The 13,136-nt window shown below is 37.1% G+C and overlaps 1 protein-coding gene across 1 annotated transcript; it reads right to left on the bottom strand.

Moving 5' to 3' along the window:
- Positions 1–7,461: 7,461 nt before the first annotated feature.
- Positions 7,462–12,653, bottom strand: LOC308700448 (uncharacterized protein). The gene is made up of 9 exons (XM_081382088.1): positions 12,593–12,653; positions 12,064–12,177; positions 9,478–11,154; positions 8,702–8,801; positions 8,472–8,620; positions 8,275–8,387; positions 8,109–8,198; positions 7,899–8,021; positions 7,462–7,800 (listed from the first exon to the last, which is right to left on the bottom strand). The coding sequence occupies exons 1-9, from the start codon at positions 12,645–12,647 to the stop codon at positions 7,561–7,563; spliced, it is 2,661 nt and encodes an 886-aa protein (XP_081238214.1). The 5' UTR covers positions 12,648–12,653; the 3' UTR covers positions 7,462–7,560.
- Positions 12,654–13,136: the final 483 nt, after the last annotated feature.

Raw genomic sequence — 13,136 nt, 5'->3', positions numbered from 1 at the left:
AGGGCTGGAAAAAATATTTCTGTGATTAATATATGTTTTTGAATGTGTTAAAAAAAAATGTAATTAACGCACATAAAACAACATAGCTTTTTTTCACTTCCTGTAGTAGCTTTGGTGATGGGGTTTCCCCACATCCTTTAGTTGATATGGTCACGCTATCTATGTGCGGTGCGACACTGTATTGAGAGAATTGATGCTGCCATTAAAAAAAATAAAAATATTGCATTACACTTGATTTTAAGGTATCCCTGTTACACAGTGTAATTAAAAGTTGTTAGAATATTTGGTTTCACTTTATTTTAAGGTGCCACTGTTACAGTGTAATTATATATTTAAGTACTGAGTAATATTAATTGCCTACATGTACTTACTGTAGGGTTTGGGAAAGATTAGGATTTGGTTGAGAGTTAGTTGCATGTAATTATGCATAATTTACTGCTATTACCATGGTAAGTACATGCAACAAATGTAACAAGGACACTGTAAAATAAAGTGTTACCGAATATTTTTAATGTTCAGTAATTGTTAAAGAAAGATAAAAACAAATACAAAATTAAACCCTGGCTTTTGATCATAATGTAATGTCGAATGGCTATAATTACTAATTGTATCCACAGAAAAAAAAAAAAAAATGAATTTCATCAGATGCCACTAAACATATATGTCAAATTTTTTTTTTTTTTTTTTTTTACATTTGGAGAGTCGATGTGAAAATAATTTTAAGATTACAAATTTTAATGTTATGTGCTATTAATCACAATCAGTTACAGAAATTGATTAGATTACAGTTTTTCTCGATTGCTTAAACACATTTCTTGAAACTATGCCTCGTATTCTCAAAACTATAAACACAAATCCATAACGTCTCACCCAATTCTCCAAACATCCTATTTTCAGGTCAAAATGAAGCTCTACACTCAAAACCATTCACTCTTGCTGAAAAACCAAACTTTGCCCTCAGACAGGACACACAAGCCCTCACAAACACACACACTACAACATAGTCTAAGACACTGGTGCAATAAATTCAAAACAACATTTCCAAAACTGGTAAGTTATGTTGCTTGTGGTCCCCCCATCACAAACCTTTTCACATGATGATCACAAAAGACACAACCAGTGGATACATTGGCACATTTTTATTCATACACACAAAACACACACACACAATTTTTTAATACCATCATTTGCCTAGAAAGATAACATTCTGGGAGTCAAGACTATAAAGGAGAAAGGATGCCCTCCCTTCACTGTCACACTCTGCAGCCACACTGTCTGACTGTATGACTGCTGGCCTTTTCTTGCAAGAAAATAAACCTCATCAAAGACTATTGGAAATGTTTGTCTTTTATTCAGTGATAGAATTTTGTTTGCCACCACACCTCCCTGAAGGTTCTCGAGGCAACGGTAAAGTGACTCAAATTTGGCCTTACTCGTAGCCGAGCCTCCCTCATAGTCATACTATTGATAAAGACATGGGCAACTAGAGTGGCTTGAATTTCATCTGAGACTGCTTGTCTTCTTGTCCTTGCCCTTCCTCCTCCTTCTCATTCTTATCCCTCTTCCTTCATGTCTTTCTGGATCCATTGTTCCAAAACGCAATAAACTGATTTGGGCCCTTTTATATATCTATTGAAGGTTCTGATTGATGTGTGTTAAATTTTGACTCTTAGTGTTTCCACCTGGGTAATTGTGTGCTAACTGAGCTGAAGATGTGCTGACTTGAGTGAGCAATATTGAATTTTAGTGCTTTCTAAATGACAACATGGTCTAAGCAATGAGAAATGAAGGGATTTGTGTGTAGAGTTTTGCAGTGACAGTTCAACAAATATGACTCATGTGTCAAAACAGGGAATAGTGTTTATAGTTTAGTGAAATGGGTGTGCTTTTTGATAAATGGCGTTATGGTTTTGAAATTTTAGTTCAAAAGCCTGGTTATAGTGTTTAAGCAATCGAGAAAAACTGTAATTGATTAGCTTTATTATTATTATTATTATTTATCAACAGCCCTAATCATTTATGCTAGTTGATGTTGACTGTTTGTCATTTTTAGGATTATGTTAATGCTGTAGAACACAGCTCTCAAAAGCTAATACTCAAATAGACTGATTAGGGAGGACTGGTACAGTACAATTCATAAACAAATACCAGTGAGATCATATTGAAGTTTCCCATTTAGATTTTTCCATTTCATTTGACCTTACTAACAAGACAGTGCCTCCTATAATTTGAAAGAATGATGCATCAGGCTACGTGAAGTGTTAGGTATTTTTCCACAGAGGAGCGTGTGAGTGTTTTATCTTTATACTCAAATACTATACACTTTATACTTTTTGTACCATTTCCTCCTCCCAGAAAGTATTCTTCATTCAGTAATTTTAATAGAAACTTTACTTATTGTTAAAAATGTAAAAAATTTCCCTCAATCCATTCAGACTGAATAAAAGCAAGGTTTCAGTTTACATGCCGCTTTTGATGCCTCCTGTTACTATAAACACACCCTGTGCTTGTGTGGGGCTGGTTCACTCAGAACGCGTTTTTGCTGTGAAAAACACAAGATCCAGAGATGCTTTTTTTTTAAAGTTGAACTTAATTTTAACTTGAACGCCCCGATTTTAGAATGCGGTTCAAGACGTCCGTCTAGCGTGTGTTTACATAGAAAACCATTGGAAAAGTAGCGCATTGGAATGGAAACGTGTGTTCTGTGTGAACGGCTTCTTACACACCTGCCTCAGCGACTGTCAGACAGGGAAGCTTGGGTTACGTGTGCCTGCTTCTCTCAACCTTTACAACAAAAGTCATGAAGGAAATTTGTCAACTGAGAAAATGGCCATACTGTACAGCACACAATACTGAACTACAGGAATGTTCCATCCGAACTGCACTACGAAAACACTCTCAGATTCATGTGACTTTAAGCATGATGCTCTGGGATGTTTTTCCAGCTGCATCAGACATCATGACACAGTCTGAGAATTCAAGGAGCCATTATAGAATGGAGGCCATTCATAGGCAGGCAGGCTGGCAAATAAACTGACAGGGCAGGGTCATTGGCTCCGCTATCCACCCAAAAACAAACTCATCTGGCTCTGATATGCATCAGCGTCTTATTTTCGTTTCGATTTCCTGGAAAGAAACCTCTTCTTGTAAGAGATGCTGTTGGAGGTCATGCCCATAGTGACTAGTTCATGTATTAGTCCATTAGGAAACAATAAGTCTTTTAGTTGTCTTTTAAAATCCTTTTAATGTTTTACTTGAAAAAAATCCCCCTTATTGTACTTCCTTTAGGTGAAATCTGACCCAGGTTAATTTGTTCTTCCTGACAGAAAACCTTTAAATCAGAGCTAAACAAATCCCAAAACTAAAAGTCGACGAGGAAACTATTTGTTGTTACCGTTGTCTATAATTAAATTCAATGTTACTTCCTCATCTTAACTAAGCTGTTTGAGAATTATAAAAAAAGTACTAAAAAAAAATAATAAAAAAATGTTATGTACTGTAGTTTTTCTCTGATTGCCCATTGTTTCTTTGAAATATACTTGCTCTTATTTAGTAACAAGGAAGTAATTACTCAGCTCACCCAGGAAGACAATTCATGCATTCTTTCCATTGTGTGGCATGACCACATTCTTCTACAATCAAATTCATTTCTATCATATTTCTAACAGGGAAGAAAAAAAAAAAAAAAAAAAGAAAGGTAGAAATCCCAAGGAGCTGAAATAAACTACCTGCTTTGTATAACTTTAACATTATATAATGTGAAAGTAAGACGTGTCTAATGAAGCAAACCTGATCAAATATTCACTGGATTTACTTCAGTCATCACTGCCAAATTAATTCAGAGCACAGACTCTCATGATCTCTACACTGTAAAAAAATGATTACTGTGATTATTTATCACAACTTAAAATTCAACATTAGAATAAGAAATAATGTGTTGTTTCAACTTACATCAATGAAAAAGTATGTGTTTGTACTTAAAATATTAAGTGCAGTTAACTTCAGTCTAGTTGGTAACACTACTTGAAGGGGTACATAAGACTGACATGACACCTTCATAATCATGACATGACACATTTCATGAATATGAAGGAGGTTTTATGCATGTTTATGACAACTGTCATGAAGTGTCGTTCGCTCAATTATGACATTTTTTATGCAAATATGACATTGTTTGAGATATCTTTGTTATGACAGCTTGACATAAACCAATACATCAAAACCTGTCAGTGTCTTTTTCATGACAACTTGACATTACCAAGAAATATGTCATAAACATGACATGCAGATTAATCATCAAACTTAAGAAACTTGGCTTTATGGGTTAACATTACATTATATTTCTGACCACCTTTTTTTCCAGTGGTAAAAATTTTATTTGCCATTAAAATGTCATTAAGTGTTAATACTGTCAAATTATTTTATAACTAATACTGGAATACTGGGGAGAAAAAAAAAGTGGTCAGAAATATATTCATGACACAGTTATAATGGCCTCATGACAGCCAATGTCAAAACCAACCACATGACAGTTTAATGTAATGAACGTTTGTTAATTTATCTGCTATGTCATGACAAAGACACTTACAGTTTATGATGTATTGGTTTATGTCAAGTTGATTTTGTATGTCAACAAAGACATCTCAAACAATGTCATATTTGCATAAAACTGTCATAATTGAGCGAATGACTGTTGTCATAAACATGCATAAAACCTCCTTCATATTCATGACGTGTCATGTCATGATTATGAAGGTGTCATGTTGGTCTTATGCACCCCTTCAAGTAAAGTGTTACCGTTTAGGGTAATTAAATTGGATATTTCAGTTATTTCAACCAATTTTAAGTTGATATAAGTAATTGCAGCAACATTTTTTTACAGTATCAATCACTTGGGCAATTCTCAATTATTCTCAGTCACACATGGTCACGATATTATTCTTCTGTTTAAGGCATTTATAAAATCCAGAATCATTTCAGATGCTTGCATACGTTCATCAGAATAAAAGAATAACATATATGCTCAAACATTATTAGCATTCAATGACAAACATATTGTAAACATTTTTTATGGCAATACTTCAAAGGTTATGTGCAGAGGTTTTGACCAGTAAGTGACTTCTGTAAACGTTTATGGTACTCTCAGGGATGGTACTATGGTACTCTCAAGGTCAAGTTATTCATTTTAATATGCCAAAGCATGAACAAGCTACAACCTCACTTCCCGCCTGTGAAAGGATACAATTGAAAAGATACAATTAGTGGGTTTATTATTCAATAATACCATGAATTAGAAGTTCCACTTTATTTCGATAGTCCATTCTACTAACTACAAGTAACTTTGCAACTACATGTCAACTAACTCTCATTAGAGTATTAGTAGACTGTCAGTAGACTGTTAGGTTATGGTTAGGTGTTAGGGTTCGGGTTAGTAGAATAAGTTGACTTGTAGTTGTCAAGTTACTTATTGTCTTTTGGGGGAGCATCAAAATAAAATGGTTGACATGTAGTTGCAAAGTTACTTATAGTTAGTAGAATGTCTAAAGTGGACTATCGAAATAAAGTGTTACCCAATTAGATGCACTTTCAGACATCTACTCTATTCATTAAAACCTATAGGCTAACTTGAGTGAAATCATAACTTTTGAATTCATAGGGTTGCTATTATGAACAAACTTTAACCAAAATATGAGCAATTAAATATGTAAATATTCAAAATATATAAATATAATTTAGAAATATATGTAAATATGTCTGTATTGTATATAAGTCATAGAATAAATTTACAGTAAGGAAGTGTTGTATTCGGGCGTAATGTGTACGAGAAAGTGATGAGTAAACAAAATGGATGAAGTTCACTACTTCTGTCTTATGTGCTTCATTGCTTACTAACTCCGGACAGACACCGCATTTACCTTTCAGGTGAAATCTCCTTTTCTGGTACAGTATATGCTTGGTATGTCATCAGTTATTCAATTATTAAACCAAACTGTCAAAAAAACTTTGGTCACACTATATTAGGTGGCCTTACAAGACTGTTACTGTGTAACTACGGTTTTCGGAAAAATTCCCACATTTATTGCTAATGAGTTTGAGGCATGGTTGTGTTTAGGAGTAAGGGTGGGGTTCATTTCATATTTGTGACCTAAATGTTAAACAGATTTGCCAGATTAATCTTTGTGGCTGATATTGACTCATTGCCTCCAGTGCTTGACCCTAATTCTGTATTTACAAGAAGTTTTCAGAAGAATCCCACCTCATGCCTGCACTGCTCAAACACAGCCTAATACATTTACATCTAGTATATATCAGCTGGTCCTCATTGGTCTTTTACTGTTCTCTGCATTATTAGGGCCCAAGCCCTGAAAGGGCGGAGGCCCTATTGTTTTCGTAAGGATTATTATTTATTTATTATTTTTATTTTTTTTTTCCCTTTTTTTTTTTTTTTTTTGCCTTTTTGCCACTTTTGGGGCCCTTAACATGCTCAAAAACTCTTGAAACTTTGCACACAGGTCAGAACCCGCGGCCATCAGGGACAGGGACATCTCGACAGCGCCCCCTAGAATGGGGTCCGAAATCTTGGTCCATATATCAAACACGCTTGCATGTAATAATATGAAACTCAGTACACATATAGATCTCATCGGGCCGCGCAACTTTCGTGCTCTAAGTTTTACAAAAGCCCAACAGGAAGTCGGTTATTATACGTTGTTTGGAAAACGCATACAATGGAATGTGAAATACTCCTCCTAGGGAATTAATCCGATCGCCGCCAAACTCGGTGTGAATGAAGTCAAGACATTGAGGATGAATTCTTGCGAACAGATTTTTGATATCTCGAACGGTTTGGCCGTGGCGAGGAAACGAATTTATGGCGAATAATGGGACACAGGAAGTGTGTTATAACTTCTGCATACATTAACTGATCTTGATGAAACTTCAGCAGTGTGTTCGTGGTAAGAGGCCGATCAGATGGATGTAACTATTGTGAGTCAAAGTTATAGCGCCACCAACTGGCATATATATATATATATATATATATATATATATATATATATAAATATAGCTGCGGGCAGCGATGGAGGGCCCAAGCCGGTGACACCGCCACCCCGGTGGCTTTAGTGTAACTAAAGGCACCGGGGTGGCGGTGCCACCGGCTTGGGCCCGCAATCGCTGCTTGCAGCTATATTTGTGAATGTTTTTAGTCAGTTAGGACTCCATATTTACTCATGAAAATATGCGGTAAGATTATTTTTTTATACAATATATTGCAGAAATAAAACATCACATTGACAATGAATAAAATATACAATTTTACATTTTGGTATTTAGTACAAATAATAAATAAATTAATACCTTACAATACATTAAAGTTATCTACTTACAATAATGAGGCCTATTACTATCTATTTTATTAATCAATATAATTACCATAATTCTAAATATAATCCTTATGTAATGTCATTGTTTCCTGACCCATTTGTCCGAAGCATCTGATGTCATCACACTAAAAGGTTGTCCTGTACAACAATTCACACATTCAACAATTAAAATCCGTATCTATAGAGACTCGTCCTCTTCCTCCTCCCCCTCCTCCTGATGGTCATGTTGGCTGAGGTCCAGAGAGCTCTGTGAGTTGGCAGGGGTCACATGACCAAACCCAGAGTCTGTTTTAGTCTCTGACAAGTCTGTCTGAGAGACTGTGAGATCTCTGTGGAGGTCTGCGATATCCGTCTCGAAAGCTGCATTCAGTTCACCATGCACATGCTTCTTCTGAATCCCCTCAAAGATCTGAAGAACCTTCAGAAAATCACAACACACAGATTTTCTGTTAACTCCACACAGCTGCATAAGTCTGTGAACAGTAGGACATGAGTGCCGGAATGATCACTAGTTACCTTAGATTTAGGAATAAGACCGACACGGAAAAATCCAATCTGGCCACTCTCGATTTTGGTGCAGTCTACCACGGTGGAGGCGATATTCTCTGGTGACGGTCCATCGCACAGCACCCCATCTACCTGCAGGATTTGGGCCAATTACATTTTAGTCTCCTGATGGGTATATTTATGATTCTAAAAAAAAGAAAAAGAAAACCACCTTTGTACCTTGTCACCAAGTTTTGCATAAACTTGGTTATGATGTGTAGTATCTGCCTCACCAGTAGGATTAGCAGATGTGACCGCAATGGGACCCACCTAGTCAAATAGGAATGCACGGTTTATACTATGATAAAGTCCAACATTTCCATGAGAAAACAATTACAACACATACCGCATTTATGAGGTGTGTAGCAACAGCACAGTCTGGGTTTCTAATGGCTATGCTCTGTGGTGTACCAATATATTTTGATGATTCGCCCAATCCAAAGAACTCCATCCACGGAGCTAAGATTAAATGGTGAAGTTTGGATTTAATGTTACATCATTTGGTACACATGTCAGGTCCATTGCTAATATCACATCACCCACCTCTAGCTATAACCAGGCTAATGGAAGATGGCCAAGCAGCTTCCATAAAGTCCCAGAGAATAGGGCTGATCTGTTGTTTGACTGGCTCCAGCTGCTTTATGGATGAAATCCATAAGGACATGGGACGTTCTTTAGCCTGTTTCTTTACACTATAGAGGTGTGATTACATGGTTAGAGACACTAATGGAGCAACAGAAACCAGAAGTGGTTATTCTTACATTTAGGCTTACCTATATGCCTTTTCAACAGCCTGCGGGCGATTGCAAGCTGCCACAAGTACATAGACCGTGTCTGTGGGCATTCCACATATGCCCCCGTTCTTCATGATCTCTGTCATAAAAGAAAGGAAAGTCTTGGACACATACAAACTCATGTAAATGCAAACAGATTGGCCAATAGACTTTAGTCAGGGTAGTGCCATATTTAATTTTTGACAAGAATGAAAACGAGGCTGTGAGGGATAGAAGTAGAGTGTGTTCAATGGAGTGTACTGTTGTCAAACAACATACTGATTGTTAAGCTGATGAAACATCTTTGCCAAAGACTTTCTACAAACAAAAACTCCATAAAACAGTTTTGAAAATTAAATGTGATCTATATACTGTATGACGTTAAGAACAAGTATGGTAATCCACACTCATAATTTTTCCTCCGCATTTAGCCCATCCAGGTTAGTGAACACACATTAGGAGCAGTGAGTAGTGAACATATGTGTAGCAAACCGTGGACACACACACCCAGAGCAGTGGGGCGCCCGGGGAGCGATTGGGGGTTCGGTGCCTTACTCAAGGGCACCTCAGTCATTTCCTGCCGGTATTGAAAATCGAACCCACAACCTTCGGGTTACCAGTCTGACTCTCTAACCATTAGGCCACAACTGCTTGATTAGATGGCATGACATTGTAAAGAGTCTATCCCTCACAGATTTTCATTTGTGTACAATATGACATCTTCCCTGACTAAGGATATACATAGAAATGTTCTCACTTTTTCGATAGTGGCTCACCTGCAATCTGCTGAACAGATGTGGACCTCCTGGCTGTAAGATGAGGGCAACTGTCTTTGCCTCCCCCAAAGCCACTCAACTTGATGAACGGATCACCGAATGGCAGTTGTGGACTTTTAAAGGTGGAGTTGAAAATGCTGGCCAGGAAAATGTAGAAGCTGACCAGCCCAACAATGATGGTCACACCGATATCGTAGCCGTAGGGCAGCACGCCAACTGCATCCAGTAAGAAGCTAATGAGGATGAGTTGGAAGGTGAAGGTATAGATGAACCAAGCCTTGTTGAGAAACAGAGCCCCAGCAGTCACTAATACATTGAAGATCATGAAACTGATGATTCCCACAGCTAGGTGTAGGCCACGCACATCTCCATAGAGGCCGCCGAAGCGTGTCAGTCCCCACACGGTCCACATGATGCCATAAAGGATGAAAGTCGTACTCTCTAGAGTCTTTCCTCTAGCAAAGGCAACGAAACCACATATTAGGTGTAGCACACCACCTGAAACCACTGCCCAAGGTAGGATGAGAATGGCCAAGGGGTTTCCACTTGAAAGTGAGGCTGTAATTGAAAAGGCAGCCAGGACACTGCAACCATGGCCTAACACCTCAGCGTCTGCATACTTAGAGTAGCCCAGATAGGGAGCATGTAGATCTTTGTCATGGGTTTGTAAAACAAATGCATTACTGCGGCTCAACAGGTTCTTAAGGAACCCGGCACCTGTGGGTATCTTGTTTAAGGAAACCATGTTATAAAGGGTTATAAAGAGCACAAAAGCAGACGTAACAAAGATGGCAGCCTGTACACCTTGTGTTCCTCTCTGAAAGAAGCTCTGGGGTTCGGCTGCAATTGCTATACAGTATGCCACAAACAACAGTTGGTAGATCGTGTTCACAAATCCTCCCTGCAAGCTAAACAAAGCCAGGATGAAAAACAACACAGAGAATACAGCTGGAAAAGGCACTGGGGAATAGGGCACCTGGTTTGTTAAGTGCACAACTAGTGCAGTGTACCCTTCAGTGAAGCGTAGAATCGATGTGAAGCCATAGAAAGTGGCCGCCAGGGTGTCCATAGATCTATAGCTCTTAACACACACACCCAGCTGAAAGACACCAGCGGTCCACAGCCATGGCACATGGCCAGAGAAAAGCTTAGGCACAACACCAAGCAGAGGACAAGCTAGCACGCTAGCTGACAGCAGGTTCATGATTATACCAATGGTCACGACATCATTAGCTTCTTGATTCTGTAACAGTTTCAAGCTCTCTTTCTTAACTGTTCCGGGTAGCTGAATCTTTCTTTGTGTAATGTAAGACAACAAACGGCCACTGCCAAAGTAAGCGCCCACTACACAGACCATGAGGTAGCAGACAGCAGTGGCTGTCTGTCCGAAAGCTAAATCTGCCAAACCAGCAATCTGGTGGGCACACGCTAAACATATGGTCAGGGCAATGAATGAGAGGACAACCTCATGACATATAACAGCTACAATGCAAATAACGAGCAGTGCCAGAGTGAAAGCTGCAAGACCTGGCACCATAGCATCTCTCAGCTCATTTCTGCCATTTATTATCTTTTCACCTGAAAGTATGTGCACTAAACCTGAACCACTCCATAGGGCGGACACTGTCAAGCACAAACTACCAAAAATTGCATTGTGGGACCGGTTGCGCCGTACACCTATATAAAAGGACAGTGAGATGGGGAGAGAGAGAGAGAGAGAGAGAGAGAGAGAGAGAGAGAGAGAGAGAGAGAGAGAGAGAGAGAGAGAGAGAGAGAGAGAGAGAGATTTACATGGGCTCATGAAAAAATTTGATTTCCACAAAATGTATGTACACTCAAAAAATGTAAGCCTTTTTTTAAGATTTATGAATTTCAGTTGTATAGTAAAATTCCATCAATTTGAATGGTATACTCCTTACTTATTCTTATTACAAATCAACAACTTTAAAATTAGTAAAATAAATAAATAATTAGAGCTCAATAAAACATTTTGTATAAATTTTAATGGAACAAGGGAATGGACAATTTAGTTTATGTGATTATGTTTAGTTTATATTGTTCTTGATTCTGCTTTGTCTGTCATCGGTTATTCAATTATTCAACTAAATTGGCAACCTAAAATGTTAGGTTTACAAGGCATCTAATACGGTAAGATGTCATATGGGCATCTTACCCCTCTTTTTAAAGTTTACATTTTGTATATTTTGTGCTATTACAACTACATTAGCGAATTTATTAATTTCCTATAATAACACATTGGCTGGATACATCATCATCCTGCACATGTTAAACATCTAAATATTTGTCAAATAGAGACATTTGTAGTCCAGTTCTTAACTTTTGTTACTTAAAACATAAGCAATATATATATATATATATATATATATATATATATATATATATATATATATATATATATATATGTTGCTTATGTTTTAAGTAACAAAAGTTAAGAACTGCATTACAAATGTCTCCATTTGACAAAATAAAAGACAATAAACTAAGATGTGATTAACTTGCAGTTTGTAAGTAATTAGCTAAAGAAAAATGTCAATGTGATTTACATTTCTGTGAACAATAAATTACCTGAATAAGCCAGCAGAGCCGCAATCAAGAGGAGCAGAACTCCTAAAGCTGTGTCTGGGATCAGAGGTCTGTCTGGAGAACTCGCATAGTTGTTTACCAGAAGCAACAAAGAACCTGTTAATAAGACACTATTATTATTGGCATCACTATCATTTCAAGTCTAAAAAAAAAAAAGATTACCGTCAAGTGTTTCCATCAGCGTGTGGTTAACTAATTGCACAGCAGCCTACACTCGTTAGTTATGCCCTCTACTGGCGTTTTTTTAAACATAATAAAACAGCCTACAAATCATGAGGATATATATTGCTTATCATAAAACATTTAAAAATATTAAAAATGCAATTACATCGCAAATAAATGTTTAAATTCGAAATACATTTCTTTATCAGTTTATTTGATTAATAATAATAATTAAAAAAAATATCGTTCGAGATTAAAAACAGCGATACAAATCATTTAAATTCCTCGCTAATAAATCATTTGTAAGATCTAAAAGCTCACAAAACGTTTTTCTATTTTCTGCACATACCTCCAGATACTCCCAGAACTCCGATGGATAAGTGCAGCGATTCAGACTCCGCCATCCTTCTTCACAGTTCAAACACACACCCTCTCACACTCACTGAGCTTTATATACACACACCCGCGACGACGTACACGATGATGTCAGAAAAGCACTCGCACAAAAGGTTTATTTCCTTCTTTCCTGGAGTTTCCTCAACCTCATATAACACTGATGGGAATATAAAACAAAAGAATGCGTTTCAATTGTTTAACTTTTATTTAAGCCAGGCCTAGCCAAGGCTACTAATTATAAACTATAGCTATAAATACACTTGAATGTAGGCTACGTTTTTTGTCAAATGTGGATGTAGATAGAAAATATGCATTTATTTTAAAGAAAAATAGCACAAACACACATTTTTAGATTTCAAATGAATCATTCATTTCAAATGATTAGATATAGAGCTAATAATGAAGAAAAGCATTACGAAAAGGTAATGGAACATATTTGCATAATTAATGTGAAATACTACACATTACTCTGTTAGGACACCTGTGTGAATCTGAGG

Source organism: Scardinius erythrophthalmus (assembly GCF_964197995.2).
Source record: "Scardinius erythrophthalmus genome assembly, chromosome: 13".
NCBI classification, from domain to species: Eukaryota; Metazoa; Chordata; class Actinopteri; order Cypriniformes; family Leuciscidae; genus Scardinius; species Scardinius erythrophthalmus.
Note: the sequence above shows the minus strand (reverse complement) of the source record. Positions and strands in the feature narration are given on the sequence as shown.